Source organism: Bombina bombina, chromosome 6 (assembly GCF_027579735.1).
Source record: "Bombina bombina isolate aBomBom1 chromosome 6, aBomBom1.pri, whole genome shotgun sequence".
NCBI classification, from domain to species: domain Eukaryota; kingdom Metazoa; phylum Chordata; class Amphibia; order Anura; family Bombinatoridae; genus Bombina; species Bombina bombina.
In genome coordinates, this window is record NC_069504.1 from 565,757,574 (window position 1) to 565,784,903 (window position 27,330).

Below are 27,330 nucleotides of genomic sequence, written 5' to 3' on the forward strand. Positions count from 1 at the left end.
GTACATGTTAGAGTGTTAGGTGCAGACGTAGGAAGTGTTTCCCCATAGGAAACAATGGGGCTGCGTTAGGAGCTGAACGCTGCTTTTTTGCAGGTGTTAGGTTTTTTTTCAGCTCAAACAGCCCCATTGTTTCCTATGGGGATATCGTGCATGAGCACGTTTTTGAGGCTGGCCGCGTCCGTAAGCAACTCTGGTATCGAGAGTTGCATTTGCGGTAAAAATGCTCTACGCTCCTTTTTTGGAGCCTAACGCAGCATTTGTTTGAACTCTCGATACCAGAGTTAAATTTATGATGCGGCCAGAAAAAAGCCTGCGGAGCGTTAACAGCCCTTCTACCGCCGAACTCCAAATCTAGGCCTCTGTGACCTTCCACTTCAAGTATACATGAGTGCTACCAATCGTCTAGCATATGCTACAATCATTTGTTTATTAATGATACATGTTACTCGAAATTGCAGTGTCTTTATTTAAAGTCACACTATCTCTGTATTGCAACTTCTGTTTGGCTCTCTTTGCGCTACAAACATACAACCCCAAATTTACAATATCATTGTTTGAGGACAACACTATCTCTGTGTTGCTAATATGTCTCAATTTCGTTTGGCTCTCTTTGCGCTACAAACATACAACCCCAAATTTACAATATCATTGTTTGAGGACAACACTATCTCTGTGTTGCTAATATGTCTCAATTTCGTTTGGCTCTGTTTGCGCTACAAAGGTATAGCCCAAAATTATAGTATCTTTATTGCAAGACAGCACTATCACTGTATTGTTAATATATGTCACAGTTTGGTTTAACTCGGTATGCGCTACAAACACAATCTATAGTTATATCAATTGAGGTTAATGCTATCGCGGTTAGTGTATTTGCTATTGTAATTGCTGTTCATAAGGGCTTGGTGCAGCATATATTATCTCTTATCCCGCACAGTCAAAGAGTGGATATCTATATTGTTTTAAATATTAACTCTGGCTAAGTCTGGCACAACCCAGACTAATCAACAAGTAGTATAGCTGAAAATATCTTTTTTCTAGATTAACATGGTCGTGCTAGGCTGTTTAAAAACTGAGCGCCCAAACGCTCACAATGACTCCTGACTAGTTTCGCCCCTCCGGGCTTTGTCAAAGGCGGCGAGCCGCCGATTGTTTGGGAGTATATGACGGTTAAACTGGAAGTCCCGCCTTACTCAATTTGTAATTAGTTATCGATTGGACAGAATCGGTAGATTGACAGCTTTGGGTTCCAATCATATGATACTATTATTAGTATGTATCCTAATGCTGGGGTTTCATGAGCTGTCAAAACAATAAATGTCAGACTCTAGCAATGCTCTTCTCGGATTTCTTGGAATGTTACTTCTGTGTTAATGTTTCATAACACTTTATGTATTGATACTCATCGAGTTATTTCAAGAGGTATTTCTTGTGACAAGAAGTTCAATCTCTTGTTATTATGTCATTGTGTACTTATCATGCTTGACTACCTTCATTACATTATCTTAGGTAATGGATAATATCTAGATACATTATTATTAATGTTATTGCGTGTATTAATGGGTGCTAAAGGAAAAAGGACAAACGTGATATATGTATTATAATGTGAACATTCGTGGATTACTCTATAAGCGTATGGTGACACATAAAAAACAAAACATAGTTGCTACTATGTGTGCTTCCAATATTAAAAAACTTAGGCCTAGATTTAGAGTTCGGCTTTAGCCGTGAAAACCAGCGTTAGAGGCTCCTAACGCTGGTTTTAGGCTACCGCCGGTATTTGGAGTCAGTGATTAAAGGGTCTAACGCTCACTTTTCAGCCGCGACTTTTCCATACCGCAGATCCCCTTACGTCAATTGCGTATCCTATCTTTTCAATGGGATCTTCCTAACGCCGGTATTTAGAGTCGTTTCTGAAGTGAGTGTTAGAGCTCTAACGACAAAACTCCAGCCGCAGGAAAATAGCAGGAGTTAAGAGCTTTCTGGGCTAACGCCGGTTCATAAAGCTCTTAACTACTGTACCCTAAAGTACACTAACACCCATAAACTACCTATGCACCCCTAAACCGAGGTCCCCCCACATCGCCGCAACTCGATTACATTTTTTTAACCCCTAATCTGCCGACCGCCACCTACGTTATCCTTATGTACCCCTAATCTGCTGCCCCTAACACCGCCGACCCCTGTATTATATTTATTAACCCCTAACCTGCCCCCCTCAACGTCGCCGCCAGCTACTTACAATAATTAACCCCTAATCTGCCGAGAGGACCTGAGCGCTACTGTAATAAAGTTATTAACCCCTAATCCGCCTCACTAACCCTATCATAAATAGTATTAACCCCTAATCTGCCCTCCCTAACATCGCCGACACCTAACTTCAATTATTAACCCCTAATCTGACAACCGGAGCTCACCGCTACTCTAATAAATGTATTAACCCCTAAAGCTAAGTCTAACCCTAACACTAACACCCCCCTAAATTAAATATAATTTTAATCTAACGAAATTAATTAACTCTTATTAAATAAATTATTCCTATTTAAAGCTAAATACTTACCTGTAAAAAAAAATCCTAATATAGCTACAATATAAATTATAATTACATTGTAGCTATTTTAGGATTAATATTTATTTTACAGGCAACTTGGTAATTATTTTAACTAGGTACAATAGCTATTAAATAGTTAAGAACTATTTAATAGTTACCTAGTTAAAATAATAACAAAATTATTTAGGGTGCCAGCAGGTAAGTATAAAAGATGAAGGAAGGCACTCACTGGTATTTTAATCAAAAGTTTATTTAATCAAGCGTACGCACGCTTGATTAAATAAACTTTTGATTTAAAGACCAGTGAGTGCCTTCCTTCATCTTGTATATATATATATATATATATATATATATATATATATATACACACATATATATATATATATATATATATATACATACACACAAATGAGCTCCTGCATAGATGTATTAGGCAGTTGTTGTGTACCATTTAGAATGGTAATGGTTCTGAATTCCATAAAAAGCACTCCAGCCTCTCTGGGGTAGTGGATTTTTTTTCAGATTTAAATTTCAGGACAAGCAGGCAAAATAAATAATTAAAGCACATTACAAAAGTGTTTCACTATGCATGTCAAACTTATGGAGATGTTAGCGTCTGTCCAGGTAAGGACCCAGTGGCTGAGAAATGACATAATAAACAATGCCTCAACTCCCTGGATAAGACCCAGGATGTGACTACCAAGATGAAGGGATAATCCAGAGACGTGGTCAGAACAGGCTAGACTTGAGGGCAACAGAAGTACACAATCAGGATCCCAGATATAAGTAAAGTTCAGGCAGAGGACGGCAACTGTCAGGCAAAGTCAGTACAAGAGGATAATCCGAAAAGAGTAGTCGATATTGACGACAAGAAATCCAATTAAGGATTCACAAATAGCGCACCCAAGAATGATATCCAAACAACAGGCTAAAAACAGTGTGCATTGTGTCATTAAATATCGCCAACCGCAGGAAAAACTTCTTCTAAAATTATGTAACCAAGACATGGAGGACACAACAAAATGAAACAACGGCCGTGGAAAAATGACCCAATGGCCGCGTAACTGAAGTGCAAGCCACAAAAAAATGAAGGCGTGACAACAAGGTGGCTAAGCAACTGGACGCAGTGTGACAATGCATAACTATGTCTAACATATAACCACTTTAGTTATAATTGTTTTACTGCTATAGGTAGTGAAAACAAATGCAAAGACAAACAATGCAACAGGCAAAAGAATATTCTATATTTATAAAATGCTTATTTTTGGTCCTATTACAGGTTCCAAAGATGAACATAAAGAAGCCATAAGAATAAGAAAAAATCAGAACACACCAGAGACCAAATTTAAAGTGTACGAGGATGGAAAAGATGAAGATTTGTGTCAGATTGTAACACTTCAATCAGAAACTCTAGAAAAATGTTCTTTTAATACTTCACTTCCTCTAGTAATGATAGTTCATGGATGGTCGGTAAGTACTTCAGTTTGAATTATGATTCTTCATATCTATGCTAGAAGATTATTTGTAGTCTAATTTTTTTTCTTCCGTATGAAATAATCACTTCTATTATAAATATATTTTACCTATACCACTTCAGATAGTGATTCATCTTAAAAAACAAAAATTCAAGTAATCTGAAAAATCTAAATTTGCAATATATTTACTATATCCAGCCACAGACTTCCCAGATAGGTTCCATTTTTTCTAAGTCATGCTTTCATATATACAAGTGATGAGCAAATTCCTAACACATAGAGGATATTGTTATATTTTAGAAACCTTTAGGACAGAATATACATTTTGTCTATTAAACACACAAATATTATATTCCCTAAAATCGTCCAGTGGCACAGGTCCATCTAAGGTTGCAGGATACCCTCTATAAGCTGTTCTGCCCTTTAGAGGGCTCTTTTGAGTTCATGCCATCTTTTTTTACTCATTCACTGTTCTCAAAGTACCCAAAACACACATTTTTCATTTTTTATTAGGCCCACAAACAATATGGCATGGATTATTTGTTATGTTTTCTCCTGGGGGCTGCAAAAAATAGTGCAGAGGGCCCATGAGTCACCAGTTGTCCATTCCTGATGCATCTTATTCTCAAATATTAGGTCAATAGCTAAAAATATTTAAAGAGATTGGAAAGTGAAAATAAATCTTGCATGATTCGAAAAGAGCATGTCATTTTAATACACCTTTAAATTCATTCCATTTTCAAAAGTACTTTGCTTTCTTGGAATCCTTTGTTGAAAAAGAATAGTTGCACATCTTATACTGCTAGGAGCTAGCTGGTGACTGTTGGCTACACACAAGTGTCTCCGGTCATTCGCTCACCAGGTGTGTTTAGCTATCTCACACTAACAGACTGCTGCGCCAGAGCTGACTTTAACTATGTGTTTATTCCCTTTGCACGGTTTAAATTCACAGTTATATACAATCAATAAAGAAAAAATAAAATGCTAAGGGGTCAATTTATCTAAGGCTTTGCAAGCCTTTTGACCCACTATGGCTGCAGGTTCTCACAATCAGCACAATTCCCTAATCTTTCGCCACCTCTAAAGTGGTGAAATTCAATATCTGGTTTCTAGTCCGACCGAGGAGATTGACAGCTCCTGCGGGTTTGCACTCGAGCGCAAAATAGCGCTCGTATACAATGCTGAATTCCGCCAAGGGAATTCAGTCCACCAGAGGCGAGCTGCGGCGGACAGGGGCGCGTATGTCCACCTCAGCTTGATAAATTGCCCCCTAAGTACTTACCACTTAAGTGTGATCTAATTATTTTTTCCGCAATCCTCAGAAATCCCATGTGCAATACACAAAATGTTAATTGTAATGTTTAATAACAATATGTATAGCACGGTTAGATATTAGCCTAGTATAAGTTTTGAAATGTGGGTGAGAGAGTGAGCGCTAAAAGCTAAAAAGGCTAAAATGACTAAAAGCCGTACAATTTATTAAAACAATTCCAATCTGCAAAATTAATAAAATACAGTTACAATGGCTAAAAACTACATGGATCCATGCTAAGTCTATACAATTACAATACACGTGCTGTACCTTGAAAAAGGCCTGGAAAAGGCCGAAACCCGTTGACATACTGGTGAGCTTATTTCTAATTATTTTCTATAGTGTATAAACGTTATTGCACTATTGTTTTGTCTTGTTTAATTACAGGTTAAGAATATTCCTTGTTTTTGTATTTTTATTTTTGTATTTTATTTTTATATTTTCTATTTTTCCACTTTTTGCTTTTGATATCACCGCACTGATAGGAATCACTATTTGGAACTAGACTTTTGCATTGACTGTTTTGGTTATTTATTTGGATATTTGCATTTTTTATCTTTTATGGTGTATTTTCCACTCCTCCATGACACATTGAAGGTGGACTGATCATTATTTAGCAGCACTTTGGATATTTACCATTGGACACTTTGGACTTCATTTATTTGTTTATATTGGACACTTTTTTGTTGATATTTGACACACTCCCTTTTTTTATTGTGTCACTATTTTTTACTCACATCTAATCATTTTTTTTTGCTACATATACCACAGGATTTGTTATTAACCAACTATTTGTATTTAACCTTTGTATTATTTTATTTTTGCTGTACATACTATCTTGTACACTATCACCTTGGTACAGCACGTGTATTGTAATTGTATAGACTTAGCATGGATCCATGTAGTTTTTAGCCATTGTAACTATATTTTATTAATTTTGCAGATTGGAATTGTTTTAATAAATTGTACGGCTTTTAGTCATTTTAGCCTTTTTAGCTTTTAGCGCTCACTCTCTCACCCACATATCATATGTTATCTTCTAGTCCGCTAGGGGACTTTTGATAGTCAGCTTAAGGCGTTCTAACTAGCGCTCGGTTTACGACCTCTATCTTTTCCTAGTATAAGTTTTGTTCAGTACATTCATGCATTGTGTCATTTTTTTATATTTGTTGTGATGCATTTTTTCCTATATTTTTCCATGGCTTGAAATTTGTTCTACTTTCCTACTCTTGCATAAGAAACGTAGATACTAAATTATTATGTATTTCTTATAGACTTATGTAGGCAGCTGTTTTGTTTTTTTTATTAGGTAAAGTAGAAAATTGCCTAGATAGAGTTCCTTTTACAAAGAAGCATTGTGCTCACAAATCAAATAGGTGCAATGATCTGCATATCATCTGTGTTTGGAGCTACTTGGTACATTCATTTATAGAGAATATTAGGGATTGTATGAGGCAATAATTGCTTGTGGGTTACCACTAGTCTGTATAGATGCCAGGGGGACATTTCTGTCACATGTAGGTTAAAAGGGTAGGGAAAATTAGGTGTGCCAGAGGCAGTAGCGGAACTACTCAAAAAAGGGCACTCGTACAAAAAATGTTTAGGCCTCCAATAATATACATGCTATTCTGTGTAATGATTTTGAGGATAGATAGATAGATGATAAGATGGACCTGTATTAATAAAAGACTCCCCTGCATTAGGATTTTAAACATTCTGCACATGCCTATGGACAGACCAGCTGCTATAGGGTGCCTAGCACTTGGGTCCTAGTGCCACTCCACCTAATACACCAATGGTAGTTCCGCCCCTCGCCAGTAATGTAAATCTGATCAATGATGAGGTGTTAGAGATTTCTCATTTCACCTATAGTTTACCTACTTTAATACTACACATTTATTCTAAAATCTTTTTAGATTTTAACTGGACAAGCTCAACAATGTTTATATGTTTTTCCTGATTCCTTCATCTCTTTGGTTTAGGTTGATGGAATGCTAGAAAGTTGGATCTATAAGATGGCTTCAGCATTCAAGTCAAGCAAAAAACAGACCAATGTCATTATTGCGGATTGGCTAACCTCTGCCCAAGTGCACTATCCAGTAGCAGTGCAGAACACAAGAGTAGTTGGGCTAGAAATAGCTGAATTACTAGAATGGCTTGAGGTAAAGTTTTAAATAAATTCTTTAAATATGTTAGTAAATAAATGTGCAAACCCTGTATATTAAAATGAGATAGCAAATTAAAGATTAGCTTCATGATTGCATTCCTGCACTATAATTATTCCATTTATTCCAATATGAACAATGCCATCCAATCATTTGCCAACCATTTAAAAACATTGTCCCATTTCTTGTTTTAACTTTTGAAATTTTAAGGTCTAGTTATGCTTTAAGATACTTTTTTAATGGTTGATATTCTGTTTTGATTGCTTGTTTTAAGGCTGCAATAGACATTGCATAACATTAAATTGCTATCAATAGTGAATGGTCACCCATCACACTGAACTCATTCAAAATGTACGTAGCTCAAGCATTGTTCCACTCTTGAGTATTTAAAGTTGCAATTAATTTTTTTGTGAAGTTGGGAGAGTCAGTAGAGAATAATAGCAACAGTATCATATCTATCTCCAACCCTACACCTATATTAAAATAAAAACCTTAACACAATAAAAAAAATGTGGCCCCTAAAAGTTTCATTCTCCAAAGAAGGGTTTAATAATCTTCACAAGTGCATCTTCTAATTGATCTTTGCTATCTTTTACTTTTTCTTGTGGTTCCCATCTCCATTTTACAAAAAAAATCATTAAAATTTTTAATAACCAATCATAACGGGATTTGTTATTACGTTAGGACCGTTTTGCATGTTTTTAATTTGGGGAGATACTTTTAATATGTGAAGAGTTGTTGGATGGGTATTTGCAATGGGGAGGGGGATCAGATATAAGGGACAAATAATATAGGGAAATATATAGGGGTTTAATTTTGTTGTGGGTGTTTGCAGGGGAGGAAGGAATCATATATAAGTGGGTATTTATTTGGAAATACAAGTTAGCAACAATGATAAACAAATGTAATTTTCTTTATTTTAAGATATTGTAAAAAAAAATATTCATAGACTGAATATTTAAATGAGCTATGAGTATGCTTAATAGCTACATAAATAATGCATTTACATTTTTATTTGCTATGGTTAATTTCTATATTCCTTGTTTCAATCTTAGAAATATTTACAGATGCAAAAAAATCAGTTTAGGTGCTTTATATTATGTTCATAACTGAAAAACAGTAGAAGAAAATTACCCTTTCTTGCACTGTTGGGAAGTCAGTCAACTATATATATTTGTTTTTGTGGGTGTATGCACTCTCACCATCTGTCTTCAACTGCCAGGGTGCTCTGAATATAGCAAATAACCTCAAAGATCGAATGAGCACTCACTGGGCTTCAGTCATCTGTGACAAAAAAACTTTATTTGAGAAATAAAGTTTTTTTGTCACAGATGACTGAAGCCCAGTGAGTGCTTATTCGATCTTTGAGGTTATATATATATATAAATATATATATATATATATATATATATATATATATATATATAAGTTAGCATACTGTGCTTGTGCACAACAACTGGGATAAATAAGTTCATGTGCCTTCCTGTCAAAGTAACTATTATACATTTGAGTCAAATTTGCCATTTCATTTAAGAGTTATGCACATCTATAAAATCAAACATATAATGGGAAATCTTTTGGGGTTTGAAGCCTGAAAACATTGGGGTGCCAGAAAAGGTTCCACAAAGCTACATTAAAAGGGTCCTGGTGATACTAGAGGGGGTAAATTTTACTTCTTGCATTCACTTTCCATTCCACGTGTACCCCATGTGCTAGATAGGGCAAACAATGTGTAGCGATGAATTGCATTGCAAATATATGGATGATGATACTCTTGAGAATTGGGGGTGCTAAAATTGTGATTGGGGTGCTTAAACACATCCCACCCGTACAAACGCATAACCCCTTCATTGAACTGAACCTACAATGCATGCATGCCTTCAACCCAACACAATACGATATAAACAAGGGTGACACAGTCCCTAGACACATAAAAAACACAGAAATAGATTACACTCTCAAACTGTACCGAGAGAGAAAAATTTCCAGGGCTTCGGCACTGCACGTTGTTGTGAAACCTTTGTTGAGAATCACAGGTTTTTTTTTTAAACACGTTGCTTTATATAAAATGATACTATCATTAATGGCAGTAACTGCTACATTAAACAGCTCACACTTTCTATTACCCTTTATTTAGACAGTTAATATAAAAGATATTGCATTTCATGCTTCCTTTTTTTTCTTGCATAAAACTTTATAAATATGTAATACTTTGAAACAAACTTCTAAAATATACACCTTCCAGAAATGTTTTTCTACCCTTATATTTATGGCTTTGTTAAAGCAGAAGTGCACCCACCGTATAATCAGCTCAAAGTAATTTAGCTAAGTTAACTACTGTTCTGTGTTTATTGGTTCCAGAAAAAAATGTTTGCTTTGTAAAATATAACAGCTATATTTATTAACCACATCTAGTATTTCATTGATATTGGGGACTTGTCTTTTCCTTTTGCTGCAAAGTATTTCATTTATAGAAAAGACAAGATGCATAAACATAGCAATTTGATCTCTTTTAACCTTGCAGAGCATAACAAATATATATGATTGTTATAGTGAAAATATTTTTTATCTTTGTGTGGTATGTATGTGAGTATGATGTTGCAGTTTATCAATTTTTTTATGGGTTATGATGAATCATGCAAACTAAATCAAAAGAGATGTTCTCATTTAGGAATGGTAAACTGCAGTCCAGAAGACTGCTTAGGGCTATATCAATTAAAAGTATATGTTAGAAATCCCCTTATACAACAAATAATTAAAAAATAATTTACCACACTTGATTATTGATCAACAGCACCAGTCCATAAAGTGATAAGAAATTCTTCTTAATTTAAAGGGACATAAAACCCACATTTTTTCTTTCATGATTCAGATAGAGCATGCAATTGTAAACAACTTTCTAATTTATTATCTATTATCTAATTTGCTTCATTCTCTTGATATTCTTTGCCGAAAAGCATATCTAGATAGGCGCAGTAGCTGCTGATTGGGTGCTGCACATAGATGCCTCATGTGGTTTGCTCACACATATGAATTGCTATTTCTTCAACAAAGGATATCTAACAAATGAAGCAAATTAGATAATAGAAGTAAATTGGAATGTTGTTTAAAATTGTATTCTCTACCTGAATCATGCAAGATTTTTTTGGGGTTTAGTGTCCCTTTAAGCATAAAAATAATGGAAATATCAAATTATGAGCACTACTGCAGCAGAATGTGGTTTCACTTGCAATCATTTTTTTTTACTTTGAAAGTGTAATATTTTCATAATACTTAAGAATTAATTTGCCACTTGGATCTGGTAAAACATTTCCCAAGAGTGTTTGAACTCAGACTCAAGCCCATAATTAATATCTTGAAAATTTAAATTCTGAAAATGTTGTACTAAGAATATCAGAAAAATCAGACAAGGATGAAAACTGATAATTCTCCTAATTCAGAAGCTCTCTTAGGTCCTAGTGATCAAAAACCCACCGGCCAGGAGAGAAATCTTGTCATATCTTTGGGGGATTGTTTGGAGCATTATGGTATCTCTCCTTTACTTCCAAACCCCTAAATAGGTAGATAAACTACTCTCAAGCTAAAATGTGTCTTTATAAAATTGTTTGAGAAATCTCACAGTAATGGCGAGACATCTTAACTAATCTTATGAGATAAGGGAGCTTTAGATCATCGGGGGAATAAACTCTGTAAGTAACCTGAAAAAAAGATTATTAATCCCTTTTTCTGCACCATCCCAGATAAACTCCTGTACCTAATAAGCATAAATGAATACCATTAGGTATTTCTTTATGTACACCGCTTTGAAGTTTATAGCCTAGAACTGATAGTGAACCTGGAATAAAATAGATTTCCAGTCACAATATCAGATCTCCTAGTCCCTAGTTCTTCTGAATCAAGGACTCATATGTGCAACTACTTCCACAATGTAATAATAAAATAAGCCTAGAAACAAAGGATTTCTCTACAGTGGAAACAAGTTCCAGAAACCAGATCTTTAATGTACATGCTAAATCTAAAGGGTCATCTTTTCATCTTGCTTTATCTTTTGAAATACTTCAGGAAGCAAATATATCAGAGCAAAGGTTGTTGTTGAAAGCACAAACAGGTTTTGCTAAATAATGCTTCTCGCTTTGAAATATCTGTTCAGGGCTAACCACTATTTAAAACTCTGTTTTGATTGGGGGTGGTTTCACAACTAAAGTTAAATAAAAAGGTAACTTTGATGTCAAACCAGGCTAGCTGAACTACTGATAGAGCTGCATCTGTCAAACCAGTTGTTACTATTGAGTACCTTGTCAAGAGAACTATCATGAGCTTGAGATTCTGGAACAGAGATTCTCTGTGGCCACAGACTTAAATACCTTTATCCAATATAACTTTCAAGACCTGAACTCTGCTGAAATTAATTGTTACAATGTTGTCAGAATTAAGCAACCAAAACGCAGAACATTTTGTGTTTGGTCAATGGCTTCCTTGAAAATTCCTTTATTAGAGCATTGTCCATATATTGATGAATCAACTTTCTTATGATCTGATACTTGCTGAGGAAACTACCACTAACTTGGAAAACTTCAATGGAGATATATTTAGACTAAAAGAAAATGCTATAAACTGGTTATGGAAATGTTTTTCTCCAAATTTATGGAATGAGAGTTGACTGGGTGGATGAGGAAATATATATGTATGTGTTCAGCTAGAGAAGAACAGACTCATTGATTTAAAAAACATCCAACAAATTAAAAAAACTAAGGGGCATATTTATGATTGTGCGTGCGGACATGATTCGATATTGCGGATCATGTCCGCTGCACATCGATAAATGCCAACAGCATACGCTCTTGGCATTTATCATTGCACCAGCAGTTCTTGTGAACTGCTGGTGCAATGCCGCCCCCTGCAGATTTGCGGCCAATCGGCCGCTAGCAGGGGATGTCGATCAACCCGATCGTATTCTATCAGGTTGATTTCTGGCGATTTCTGTCTGTGGCCTCAGAGCAGGCGGACAGGTTATGGAGCAGCAGTCTATAGACCGCTGCTTCATAACCTCTGTTTCCGGAGCTTGATAAATATGCCCCTAAACCTTCTATTAGACTAGAAATTATATATTTAGCCATTTTTGCTATAAGTTATAAGGATTTGAGGTACCTGAAGTTCTAGCCATACAAGTCTGGCCAGGAATCAAAAAATTCTTCCTGGCTGCAGCAGAAATTCAAGATGCATAGATATCCTACAAGCCAGGGCATATCATTTGTATATGTTAAATTAAGAGACAACTATTCTTTTTAAATAAAATTGGGATCTTAGTCACACAATATGGCCATATTTTGCTTAGCCAGTCACCACTTACAAGGTGCCCCAATATAGACTGGTCCTAACACTACAGTCCTTTTGCCACAGAGGGCTGAATCATTCCTGCTTTTACTCTTCATAATAGAATGACACTCCCTAGCTTAAAGGGTCAGTAAATGTCATGTATTAGCCTGTCACACTGCCCCTTTAACAAATTTCCCAATATCACCTTAAATACCAGCATTCCACTTCCTTCCTTGCTTGGTATTGTTCGTCTGCAACTAGCTAAGCTGTATCCTGATTAGCTCTTCAGCTCTACTGAATCACTCCTGCATCGGCTAGTCTCTACTGCCTGTCAGTATTTCTCACAGCGCTAACGGATCTGCCGCCTCTGTGACGTCACACGCCAAGCAGGGCGCCTCTCAGCTCTCCTCTCACAGCACAACCGCTGCATCGAGCTGTCCTCTGAACTCTGCCCTACAGAATCTCTTTTGCCTCAGCCTACCAGGTATTTAACCCACAAGGGTTACTTTGTTTTTCATGTTACTTTTATGGCCATGCTCACTTCTTTTATATTGCGCATAATTTCAGCTTAACACTGTGTTATTGTCTAAACCTCTGACTTCAAGCTCACTGTCAGGTTGCTGTATTCCAATCTCCCCACACACGCTGCAACAGCAATTACCTACCTGTGAGCCTCAATTCACATATCAACTGCAAGCTGTGCATGTTGGGCTATTACACATTACTTTGGGGTAATGTCCCTGTAACTGCCCTCTGCACTAATCTGCAACAACTACTCATTATAATATTATTTCAGTGGCTGTGGTCCAACCCAAACTTTGTTTTATTTCAGGCATTGCCTGTGATCCTGACAGAAATACCAAGCCCTAATAACATGGACCCAACTGAAATGGCCTCACATATACAAACACTTACTAACAAAGTAGATCTCCTAACTGAAGGACTTACTACACTTAAGCTAGAAAATGACAATCTAAAAACATACATCAAGGAAGTTGTGGATAGGAAACCCCCTCCACAAGAACCCAATATCAGCTCCCCTGAACCCTTCTCTGGAGACAGAAAAGTTTTTAGGGAATTCAAAAACTCCTGCTACTTGTTATTTACCCTTAAGCCTTTTACTTACCCCAACGACAGGGTAAAAGTATTGACTACAATTTCATATCTAAGAGCAGAGCCCAGGGCCTGGGCAAATACTTTTCTTGAACATAACGATGTCATTCTCAACTCTCTAGACTCCTTTTTCTCTGCTTTAGCACAAATATATGAGGACCCCTTCAAACAACAAACCGCTGAAAATGCTATGAGGTCCCTAAAGCAGAGAAAAAGAGAGGTTGAAGAATATATAGCTGAATTCAAGAGATGGGCCCCTGACACCCAGTGGAACAACTTATCCCTCCGAAATCAATTTAGGCTAGGACTGTCAGAGGCCATTAAGGATGAGTTGTCAAGTACCCAAATACCACCAACCCTAGAACAGCTTATTGACCTCAGTATTTGCATTGATAGGAGGCTAAGGGAAAGACACCACGAAAAATCCACCCATGACTCACAATTTAGGTAAAGAACCGCTCCAATTACAGCCAATACACACTCTAAATCCCTACCAGAACCTATGGATATTGCTTTTCTACGTGGACCCCTAAGTACTCAGGAGAAGTTAAGACGTAGGTCCCAGAACTTATGCATGTACTGTGCCTCAGATGAACATGGGGTAAAAGACTGTCCTATTCTCACCCGCCAGAAAAAGGGTAAGCAAAAAACACCCTCTTCCTCTATTAAAACTGTACTAAAATGCAGCTATTATTGCAATATACCTCTTGTTTTACAGTGGGACCAATCACGAGTGAACGTCCAAGGGATTATTGACTCAGGAGCCTCTCTTTCATACTTGGATGTAAATTTCTGTAAAGTAAATAAAATACCCCTGCTCAAAAAATTGTGTCCTGTTCCTTTAAGGGGTATTGATGGCGAGCTCTTGTCCACAGGTCCTGTGTTACATGAAACCATCCCTATCCTCATGTCAACCCCCTGTAACCATAGAGAATATATTAAATTCGATGTAATCACATCACCTGACTTCCCTCTAATTTTAGGCTTACAGTGGCTCCGGCAATATGACCCATGTATCTCTTGGTCCTCTCTTTCAATTCAATTTAACTCCAATTATTGTAAATCCACTTGCTTTCCCCATTTACTTCTACAACCTCCCACAGATTGTCATATTCCTACTGTTCCTACAGACTATGAAGAATTCTCCCATGTATTCAGTAAAACTGAATGTGAGAATCTTCCTCCCCACAGACCGTATGACTGCCCAATAGATTTACTACCTGGAGCAGTCATACCATGTGGACATATTTTTCCACTGTCTAAGCCTGAGTTACAACACCTAAGAACATATCTTGATGATAACTTGAAAAAAGGTTTCATCAGACCCTCAACTTCTCCATCGGCTGCAGGAATATTCTTTGTGAAAAATAAGGATGGTTCTCTCAGACCGATTGTGGACTACAGACAACTAAATAAAGTTACTATAAAGAATCGCTACCCTCTGCCCCTTATCTCCGAATTAATAGAACGTCTAGAGGGATCCAAAATTTTCACCAAACTGGATCTCCGCGGAGCTTATAATTTGATCAGAATGCGGGCAGGAGACAAATGGCTGACGGCATTCCGAACACGTTACGGATTGTTCGAATATGTCGTTATGCCATTCGGTCTTTGCAATGCCCCTGCCACATTTCAGCATCTGATCAACGATATTTTCAAGGATATATTGGACTCCTTTGTGGTAATATATTTGGACGACATTCTCATTTTTTCTAAATCCCTAGCAGAACATAAGAACCATGTCCGCCAAGTCCTCGCACGTCTTCAAAGTAATTCATTGTATGTGAAAGCAGAAAAAATGTATCTTTCATACCAACAGCATCCCTTTCCTGGGATACATCATTTCAGACAAAGGCATAAGTATGGATAACAACAAAATACTGGCAGTTTTGAATTGGCCAGTTCCTACCACTAGGAAAGAAGTCCAAAGCTTTCTAGGATTCGCCAACTTCTATAGAAAGTTTATTAAGAACTATTCCATGCTCGTAAAACCCCTTACTAACCTAACCAAACAGAACATCAAATTCAAGTGGACATCCTCCACTCAACACGCTTTCGACCTCCTAAAAAAGAGTTTCACTACAGCTCCTATACTCAGATATCCCAACACAGATTTACCTTTTACATTGGAAGTGGACGCATCTGACTATGCTCTCGGTGCAGTCCTGTCCCAAAGAGATGCCTATCAACAACCTTTACATCCAGTCGCATACTACTCCAGGAGTCTAACTGAGGCAGAAAGGCAATACCCCATCGGGGAAAAAGAGCTTCTTGCGATAAAAGCAGCATTCGAACATTGGAGACACCTCCTTGAAGGCTCAACCACACCCACCATAGTATATACGGATCACCGAAACCTGCAATACCTGAAGACCACCAGAACTCTCTCAGCACGCCAAGTTCGTTGGAACCTTTTCTTTTCTAGGTTTAATTACCTCATCACCTACCGACCAGCTAACAAGAACGGTAAGGCAGATGCTCTATCCCGCTTGCCAGATACGCAGCATCACTCACTTACCCCTCAACTTGTCATCCCCAAAGAAAACATACTCCTCTTCCTATTTGATACCATTCCATATCTACGGACATAACAAACTAAAGATCCAACTATACCATTAAACCTATTACTGAAGAACCCTGAAGACCTTCATTGCTACCAGGGAAAGATATACATCCCACCATCACTTCGTAACCAGCTACTGAAATCTGCTCACGACTCACCTATGGGTGGACATTGTGGTTTAACAAAAACCAAGGATTTACTACTCAGATCCTACTGGTGGCCTACCATCACATCTGATGTGGCCATGTACGTTAACTCCTGTCACATTTGTACTACTACAAAGAGAATTAAAAGACCACCCTTCAGACTATTATTATCTATACCTACTCCAGATAAGCCATGGCAGCACATTGCTCTTGACTACATCGTCGACTTACCTCAATCAGGTAACTACACAACAATTCTTGTTGTTGTGGACCTATTTAGCAAAATGCTCCATCTGATACCATATCATAAGTTACCATCAGCTGCTGAAACCATACACCTGTTAATGACTAACGTTATTAAACTACATGGGTTACCCACGAAAATACTCACAGATCGTGGATCGCAATTCACCAGTGCCCTATGGTCGGCGTTCTGTAAACAATTCTGCATTGAGAAGAGATTGTCTTCCTCCTACCATCCACAGACTAACGGACAAACAGAGCGTAGCAACCAGTGGGTAGAGCAGTTTTTACGCTCTTATTGCCATAGCGCACAAAACACTTGGTCCCAATACCTTCATTACGCTGAATTTGTCTTCAATAATACTGTACACTCCACCACCAAACAGACTCCTTTTTATACCAACTATGGGTTTCACCCTAAATTCCAATATCTCCCTGAAAAAACTCCAGATCATCCACACATTTCTGATCTCACATCCACAATTATCACCAACTTCGCAAACATCAAACAAACCATTGATGATGCTAAAGTTGTGCAAAAGAGATATTACGATCGTAAGCATATTCCTCCATCAGCTTACTCTGTGGGTGACCTTGTCTGGCTCTCCACCAGAAACCTTTGTTTGTGTACACCCTCAAGGAAACTTTCACCTTTGTTCATAGGTCCTTTTCCTATCCAGCGCATCATCAACTGTAATGCTTTTCATCTCACTCTACCCCCCACGCTCAAGATACACCCTACGTTCCATGTGGCATTGCTCAAACCCTACAAACATCTACGTAACCATCTAACTGGACAATCCTTACCCCCGGTCTCTATTGATCCCAATATGGAGTACGAAGTTGATGACATCCTAGACTCTAGACGTTGAAGAGGCATTCTTCAATACTTGATCAAATGGAAGGGTTATTCCTCTGAACATAACTCCTGGGAGCCATCATCCAACATATCAGCCCCTAGATTGGTCTCCAGATTCCATCAACGGAACCCCGATCGTCCTGGTTCTTGAGCACCTGAGTTGCTCCTTGGAGGGGGAGTCCTGTCATGTATTAGCCTGTCACACTGCCCCTTTAACAAATTTCCCAATATCACCTTAAATACCAGCATTCCACTTCCTTCCTTGCTTGGTATTGTTCGTCTGCAACTAGCTAAGCTGTATCCTGATTAGCTCTTCAGCTCTACTGAATCACTCCTGCATCGGCTAGTCTCTACTGCCTGTCAGTATTTCTCACAGCGCTAACGGATCTGCCGCCTCTGTGACGTCACACGCCAAGCAGGGCGCCTCTCAGCTCTCCTCTCACAGCACAACCGCTGCATCGAGCTGTCCTCTGAACTCTGCCCTACATAATCTCTTTTGCCTCAGCCTACCAGGTATTTAACCCACAAGGGTTACTTTGTTTTTCATGTTACTTTTATGGCCATGCTCACTTCTTTTATATTGCGCATAATTTCAGCTTAACACTGTGTTATTGTCTAAACCTCTGACTTCAAGCTCACTGTCAGGTTGCTGTATTCCAATCTCCCCACACACGCTGCAACAGCAATTACCTACCTGTGAGCCTCAATTCACATATCAACTGCAAGCTGTGCATGTTGGGCTATTACACATTACTTTGGGGTAATGTCCCTGTAACTGCCCTCTGCACTAATCTGCAACAACTACTCATTATAATATTATTTCAGTGGCTGTGGTCCAACCCAAACTTTGTTTTATTTCAGGCATTGCCTGTGATCCTGACAGTAAACCTTAAAAATAATGTTATATAATTCTGCACATAGTGCAGAATTATATAACATTACATTAGCCAAACTTTTTAAATCATAATATTCCCTTTTTATTTTGTAAAAATATTGCTGTTTTACAGACCCGCTCTCTGTACTCTGCTGAGCGGGTCTGTTGTTTTTACTGAGCGCAGCTGTATAGTCACAGCCCGGCCGACCGCGCCATTAGACACAGTGCAGCTCTGTCTGACAGCGGGAGCGAGCTGCACTGTGTCTAATGGCGCGGTCGGGCCGGGCTGTGACTATACAGCTGGCCCGATGCGCTCAGTAAAAACAACAGACCCGCTCAGCAGAGTACAGAGAGCGGGTCTGTAAAACAGCGATATTTTTACAACATAAAAAGGGAAATATTATGATTTAAAAAGTTTGGCTAATGTAATGTTATATAATTCTGCACTATTTGCAGAATTATATAACATTATTTTTAAGGTTTACTGTCCCTTTAATATTCACAACTCCATTACACTGTCTAGCTAGGGAGTCTCATTCTATTATGAAGAGTAAAAGCATGAATGATTCAGCCCTCTGTGGCAAAAGGACCGTAGTTTTAGGACCAGTCTATATTATACACTGGTCCTAACACTACAGTCCTTTTGCCACAGAGGGCTGAATCGCTCATGCTTTTATTCTTCATAATAGAATGAGACTCCCTAGCTTAATATTCACAACTCCATTACACTGAGCTTGGGTGGTCAGTCTCCCTGATTATTTTTAAATACAGATACAAAATTTTGTATCTGTATTTAAAAATAATCAGGGAGACTGACCATCTCCCATTGGTTTAAGCACCCCACCCAAGCTCAGGTGTGCTCATGTCAGTGTAATGGAGTTGTGAATATTAAGCTAGGGAGTCTGATTCTATTATGAAGAGTAAAAGCAGGAATGATTTAGCCCTCTGTGGCAAAAGGACTGTAGTGTTAGGACCAGTCTATATTGGGGCACCTTGTAAGTGGTGACTGGCTAAGCAAAATATGGCCATATTGTGTGACTAAGATCCCAATTTTATTTAAAAAGAATAGTTGTCTCTTGATGTTGTTTGCAGGCATTTTTTTGCAGCAGTTCAAAAAATATGTTGTGCTTTGGAAAATGGATGTGTGCTGATACCTTTTTGTTTGTGTAATTACTGGGTCATATTGGCAGCACTCCCAAAGATGTGTATTTAAACTTTTTGTAAGGTGTGCTAAAAAAACAAATTTTGTATCTGTATTTAAAAATAATCAGGGAGACTGACCATCTCCCATTGGTTTAAGCACCTCACCCAAGCTCAGGTGTGCTCATGACAGTGTAATAGAGTTGTGAATATTAAGCTAGGGAGTCTCATTCTATTATGAAGAGTAAAAGCAGGAATGATTCAGCCCTCTGTGGAAAAAGGACTGCAGTGTTAGGACCAGTCTATATCGGGGCACCTTGTAATTGGTGACTGACTAAGCAAAATATGGCCATATTGTGTGACTAAAATCCCAATTTTATTTAAAAAGAATAGTTGTCTCTTGATGTTGTTTGCAGGCATTTTTTTGCAGCAGTTCAAAAAATATGTTGTGTTTTTGAAAATGGATGTGTGCTGATACCTTTTTGTTTGTGTAATTACTGGGTCATATTGGCAGCACTCTCAAAGATGTGTATTTAAACTTTTTGTAAGGTGTGCTAAAAAAAAACCAAATTTTGTATCTGTATTTATACATTAAATTAAATTACCAAACATGAATTGCTAAGTTAGTACCATAGCACATATGTAACAAATTTACTTATATATATATAATTATATATTTACTTTTATTTATATATATATATATATATATATATATATATATATATATATATATATATATATATATATATACAATTGCATTAGATTATCAACGAACATACCCTTTTTAAATATTTTAATGGCCATTACTTTATTTTAAAGAGGTATCAGTTGATATTAAATCTGCAAGTCAATAACATCCTGTATGCAAGGTGGTAGGTTAATCTTTGTATATCAGGTACAGTTTATGAATTTCTTCAGGTTATCATTAGCATTTAGTGTCTTAAATCTTAGTTACCAAGCTAGATAATTAAATAAACCTCATTTTGTTTAATTATTTGTTTTACTTTAAATAATGATTCAACTGTTCATTTTTATCACCGCTTTTTATTTGTTATTGCTTAACTAACAGTAAATAGAATAATTTGCATTGCATATTTTAATTATGTTTTTTTTTCAGTCATCCATCCATTTACCAATAAGCAATGTTCATTTGATTGGATACAGCCTTGGAGCCCATGTTTCAGGGTTTGCTGGCAGTTATGTGAGTGGCTTAAACAAAATTGGAAGAATTACAGGTAAAACTTATTTATTAACATTCATGACAACACACAAAAACAAATATTTCAATACCAATTACAATAATTACCCACTTAATTTAATGTGTGACTAAATACATGTTTTGTTTGTTTCTGCTTGCATTTTCATTAATGACAAATGCTTCATTTCTATTTTCTTTTTTATTGCACATATAAACAATTCGTTGTCAGACTATTATGTTTACTGTTTAATTTTAAATGCTATTTTTCACAAGCATGTAACTAGATTGGATGTTTGTTTTTTTAATTTGGCAAGTTTGAAATCTAAAGTGTTAGGAGATTGGCTAATCATTTCCCTATCCTATATATAAAAACAAACAAACTGCTGCACTATTCTTTATAAAATATAGCATGCAGGTATATTTTTTTTTTTAAGAATATAAAATAAAAAGTAAATGCTTTAATATATTATATACAAGCATTTCAGTAGTGCATGGTGTGCATATTGGCTTTTTATTAAAAAAAAATGTATATATATTATTTTATTACCATTTATTTTATAAATCACCAAAAAAAATTAAGTTCTCCACAACACTGAATACAGGGTAAAGGGCAGTGATGGCTAACCTTGGCACCCCTGATGTTTCAGAAATATATTTCCAATGATGCTCAACTAGCCTGCAGTGCCTAAGCATCATGGGAAATGTAGTTTCAAACATCTGGTGTGCCAAAGTTAGCCATCACTGGTAAAGGGTATACATTACAATACAGTTAGTTGAAAATGTATTTGATACAGGAGTAAGAGGGCTATTCTCTGAAAAAATTACAATCTAGAGGATGTGGTGAGTAAGATAATAATGTAGCGGTTGTTTGACTCTGCTAGTATAATGGTCTATAGGTGGTGGTGAATTGTGAGGAAAGTGGTATGCATGTCTGAAAATAATTACACTAACTTTATTCCTATACTTATCTTCACATTCCCCAAACTATCTTCTTTGATCAACCTATGACTTCTGTTAGATTGGCTCTCATGTTTCAAATCTTTCAGTGCTCTTTGAAAATGCATGTGTACAATTTGATTCAGTAAAGAGCCAGTATAGAGACTGAAAAGAGGAACATCCAATAATGATTTCCCAGTCTGGCAAAAAAAGCATTCAAGATATATTGAAGTGGTGGAAAAGGTAGTTAGGAAGGGCACTAGGAAGTATTTCACAATTATAAATGGGAGGAATTTTAGTTTTAAGGAAAGGTCCTGTTCTAGAGATGGTATGTAGATGAAATGGCAATATTTGGTAAGAAGAGAGTCAAGTTTAACCCTAAGACAGTGGGTATAGGTAGAAATGGTGATTACAGTCTTCTACTACAAGTTAGAACTCAAGTGTGGGGAGTGCATAGGAGCAGGAAAGAGAGCTCAGTTTTTGGGCTATTGAGAAAATTGCAGAAAGAAAGTTTGTTATATCTCATTGAGTAAGTAGGTTCTGTTTTCTTTGGACAAGAGATATGTCTGGGTACCAGCCACATACATTGGTATTGAAATTCACAGGAACATATATGTTTTCCAGAGGAAGATGGATAGATAGATAGATAGATAGATAGATAGATAGATAGATAGATGGTGATTGGCAGGACCCATTTATAAGCCTTGTGGTACTTTCACAGAGAGTAACAAGGGATTGGATGTGTTTATTGAGATCCTGTATGAATGGTTACATTGGAAAAAAGCAAACCATAAAAGAATATGTCTGATACTAAAAGAGTGAACAGATTTTAAGAAGTGGTGATGATCTACTGTGTCAAACAATGCAGTAAGATCAAAGACTAAGGAGAGAGAAGTGGCACTTTGGCAGTGACTATATTATTGCTACCTTTGTGAGTGTTGCTTTTGTGAAGTGTTTAGAGTGGCTTGTTACGGGTCTAGTAATGTGTTGGATGAAATAAAAGGTGTTAGGCAATTAGAGATAAATATGTCTCATAGTTTGGAGACAAATGGAAGCAAGGAGACTGTATAATAGTAAGAGGGTAAGGGGGGATCAAGAGAGAACCTTTTTAGAATAGATGAAATTAGAACATGCTTGAAAGGTTCCGAAAATGTGCACGAAAAGAGAACTAAATTAAAAATAATTAATGTTGAGATTAGAGTAGAAGAGATGGGTGGAAGAAATTAGTAGGGAATGGGATCATGGGTAACAGGTTGAGAGGTGATTAGTCTTTTAGTTTAAAAGTGTATCCTGGGGTTTTATGATTAAAGGAATGTGAAAACCAAAATTTGTCTTTTGTGATTCAGACAGAGATTGCAATTTCAATGAAGTTTCTAATTTACGACCTAAGTAGGTGTCTGGAGCACTACATTGCAGGAAATAGTGCTGACATCTAGTGCTCCTGGAAATGGATAACATTTTTGCAATACTGCTGCCATACAGTGTTCAAGACATGTGCACGCTCCTGAGTTTATGCCCCCTGCTTTTCAAAAAAAGTTATCAAGAGAATGAAGACAGTTTAATAATAAAAGTAAATTAGAAAGTTTTTTTAAATTGCATCAAACCTCTAGAATGTTACCAGTGGCCATTTCAAAGTATTTAACATGGTGCAAGCAAATAAATATTTAGAAATAGTCATGAAAAATTGTAGCAGATGTCTGAAAAGCCCTTCCTAGGTCTTATCAATTGCCTTGAGGTGCAGAATTTGCTAAGTTAAAAATGGTCTTGAAAAACTGTTGAAAAGGGAACTGCCATGAATATAAAGTTAGTAGTCAGTTACGTTTATACTTATATGTTTAATGCACAGGTTTCCATGGTGATTTAAAATGCAATGCCAATCAAATCCATGAAATGGTTTCAGTAGATATTGTTAAAAACCTTCCAAAAAAATTCTCACGTCATATTTCAAATGACATTTGGACTAATCCTTGTGAAAAAGCATTTTGTATTTGTTCACATGGCTTTTATTTTGTAATATTTATGTTGGTGTGCATGTTCAGTTTTATGGGGAAATTGAATTACCACTGCGGTTAAAAATAAATATAATTTCATTTTTTTTGGACATTTTTAGGGATTATATCATTTGTTGTCAGTTTATATTTTAATAAATATAATAATGAACTGAACACAAACATTGCTATTGTCACACTTTTCAGTGAATATGCTTCTGATGAATTGGAAAGCTATATGCTGTAGAAAAAGAAAAACATACAGGTTTGTTTAGCTGTTTTCACACAACAAGCAGGGTATAGCGCCAATGTTTTAAGCACTCTTTTCTCTTTTGGCAATTTTCCCCAAAGAACCACACAATATATATCATGGAAATTAATAATTAAGCACATCTACATTTTACAAGATTTTGTCATTTATACTGCTTGGCTGCTGCTAAACCAATTTGTCAAAGAGAAATATCCTCTATTGGGTAAAATAATTGTTTATTATTGTAATAAATTTATTAAAAATAGCAAAAATCTAATTAAATTTTATGACACCTTAGCCATATTACATTAGTGCTGACTTATATAAAAACACAATGCTGCAAATAAAAATACACATTTGGGGGCATATTTATCAAGCTCCGTATGGAGCTTGATGCCCATGTTTCCAGCGACCCTTTAGGCTCGCCGAAAACCGAAGTTATGAAGCAGCGGTCTAAAGACCCTGCTTTATAACTTGTCCGCCTGCTCTGAGGCGGCAGACAGAAATCAACCCGATCGAGTACTATCAGGTTGATTGACACTCCCTGCTAGCGGCCCATTGGCCGTGAATCTGCAGGGGCGGTATTGCACCAGCAATTTACCAGACCTGCTGGTGCAATGATAAATGCAGAGAGCATATGCTGTCGGCATTTATCGATGTGCAGCGGACATGAAACGCTACATCGTATCATATCCACTCACACTATAATAAATTGACCCATAGAATGTTCCTACACTTATCTGATTTTTGTTATATTCTTATAGTGAAATAACATTTTTACATCACAATGTTTAGTTTTTGCATAGGGTTAACATGTATATCACTTCTCTATCATGTAGTCTAAATGATTAAAATTCATGCTAATCTTATGTTCATTCTCATACTTGCAAAATATTTTATAACATGATTTAATGATAGTGGATTAATATCTTAGATGATAAATAATAAAAAAATGATCTATTACATATTTTAATATTTTGCAAGTAAATTGCATCAAGGCACTGCATTTTTAAGATCAATACTTTATCTTAACTTTATTCATATTGTAGGTCTTGACCCTGCTGGCCCACTGTTTGAGGGAATGTCATCAACAGATCGTTTATCGCCAGATGATGCAAACTTTGTAGATGCCATTCACACATTCACCCAGCAACATATGGGATTAAGTGTTGGTATCAATCAGCCTGTTGCTCATTATGATTTTTACCCTAATGGAGGCATGTTTCAGCCAGGTTGCCACATCCGACACATCTACAGCCACTTTGCAGAGTTTGGAATCTTTGGTGAGAAACTATGAAGATCATATTTTGTATTTTTAATCATCAATTAAATTAGTTTTACTCACTCAATTAAACAAAAACATAATATATATATATATATATATATATATATATATTTAATGCATATACATATAAGTGTCTTAAATAAGATTTCAACATCAACTACAGCAAATAACCATTTTTTAAATATTTTTTACAGAAAATGTTATGTTAAAGTTGTTTAAGCTTTAATTGAAACTAAACGGATATGCATGTTTCTGTATGTATGTATTGGGTTTTTGTAAAGCACGGCTAATCATCCGTAAGGGTCTCAAGGCGCTGCTCATTTTATCGACCTCAAAAGGATGAAAGGCTGAGTGGACCTTGCCGGGGATCGAACCTGCAACCCTTAAAAAGAACAAAATCTCTCATTAGTTCTAAAATAATTGTTTACCTCAGTTTTGGAGAACAGGGAACTGAATGTTTATCAGCCAGCCATACACTTGTAGAATCTTCACTTTTTTCTGTGTGTGCTCCTTTGATAATTCCATGGATTGAGGAATGGGACTGAACAAATGCATTTATCTTATATCTAATCCGTTAAGGTTGTTAAATAGGCATTACATTTTTTCTTATGCATATAAAAGACCAGCTTTAGGCTATGTTAAAGGGACATTAAACACCTCAAGATATTAATATAAATTGTTTAATTACTACATATAGTAAAACAACTTTCATTATTTATTTTATTATCCTTTCCTGTAATTTAATTCTAAATATATTCTGGGCTTTTCAATCCATGTTAAACATGTAAGTGCAGACACAGCTATGTTCCACACAGTCATCGGTTGCACACTCTAGTAAACCATTTATACCCATTCATAATTGCAATACAATATGGCAGCGCCCACTGCTTTATGAACATTGACTTTACCCTAATTTTTCAATATTTAAAAAAGTAATATTTTTTAAAAATACAAGTACAAATTATTCTCAGGCTAATCTTTGCTCTGAATACACCAATCAAGCAATCAATTATTTAGGCCTAGATTTAGAGTTGGGCGGTAGCCGTCAAAACCAGCGTTAGAGGCTCCTAACGCTGGTTTTTACCGCCCTCTGGTATTTGGAGCCAGTCATTAAAGGGTCTAACGCTCACTTTTCAGCCGCGACTTTTCCATACAGCAGATCCCCTTACGTCAATTGCGTATCCTATCTTTTCAATGGGATCTTTCTAATGCTGGTATTTAGAGTCGTGTCTGAAGTGAGCGTTAGAACTCTAACGACAAAACTCCAGCCGCAGAAAAAAGTCAGTAGTTAAGAGCTTTCTGGTTCATAAAGCTCTTAACTACTGTGCTCTAAAGTACACTAACACCCATAAACTACCTATGTACCCCCTAAACCGAGGTCCCCCCACATCGCCGCCACTATATTTAAATTTTTTAACCCCTAATCTGCCGCTCCGTATACCGCCGCCAACTACGTTATCCCTATGTACCCCTAATCTGCTGCCCCTAACACCGCCGACCCCTATATTATATTTATTAACCCCTAATCTGCCCCCCACAACGTCGCCGCCAGCTACCTACAATTATTAACCCCTAATCTGCCGACCGGAGCTCACCGCTAATATAATAAATGTATTAAGCCCTAATCCGCCTCACTCCCACCTCAATAACCCTATAATAAATAGTATTAACCCCTAATCTGCCCTCCCTAACATCGCCGACAGCTAACTTCAAGTATTAACCCCTAATCTGCCGATCGGAGCTCACCGCTACTTTAATAAATTGTTTAACCCCTTAAGCTAATTCTAACCCTAACAATCAGATTGAGCTCGCATTCTATTGGCTGATCGGAACAGCCAATAGAATGCGAGCTCAATCTGATTGGCTGATTGAATCAGCCAATCGGATTGAACTTGATTCTGATTGGCTGATTCCATCAG

The 27,330-nt window shown here is 36.8% G+C and overlaps 1 protein-coding gene across 1 annotated transcript in view; it reads left to right on the top strand.

Annotated features, from left to right (window-relative positions):
- LIPC (lipase C, hepatic type) overlaps positions 1 to 27,330 on the top strand; it is a 291,231-nt gene that overhangs the window by 138,045 nt on the left and 125,856 nt on the right. Inside the window, exons 3-6 of the mRNA XM_053717525.1 lie at positions 3,828 to 4,018; positions 7,318 to 7,497; positions 20,872 to 20,989; positions 25,176 to 25,409. Of these exons, the coding sequence (XP_053573500.1) occupies positions 3,828 to 4,018; positions 7,318 to 7,497; positions 20,872 to 20,989; positions 25,176 to 25,409 (723 nt within the window). The remainder of the gene's footprint in view (positions 1 to 3,827; positions 4,019 to 7,317; positions 7,498 to 20,871; positions 20,990 to 25,175; positions 25,410 to 27,330) is intronic.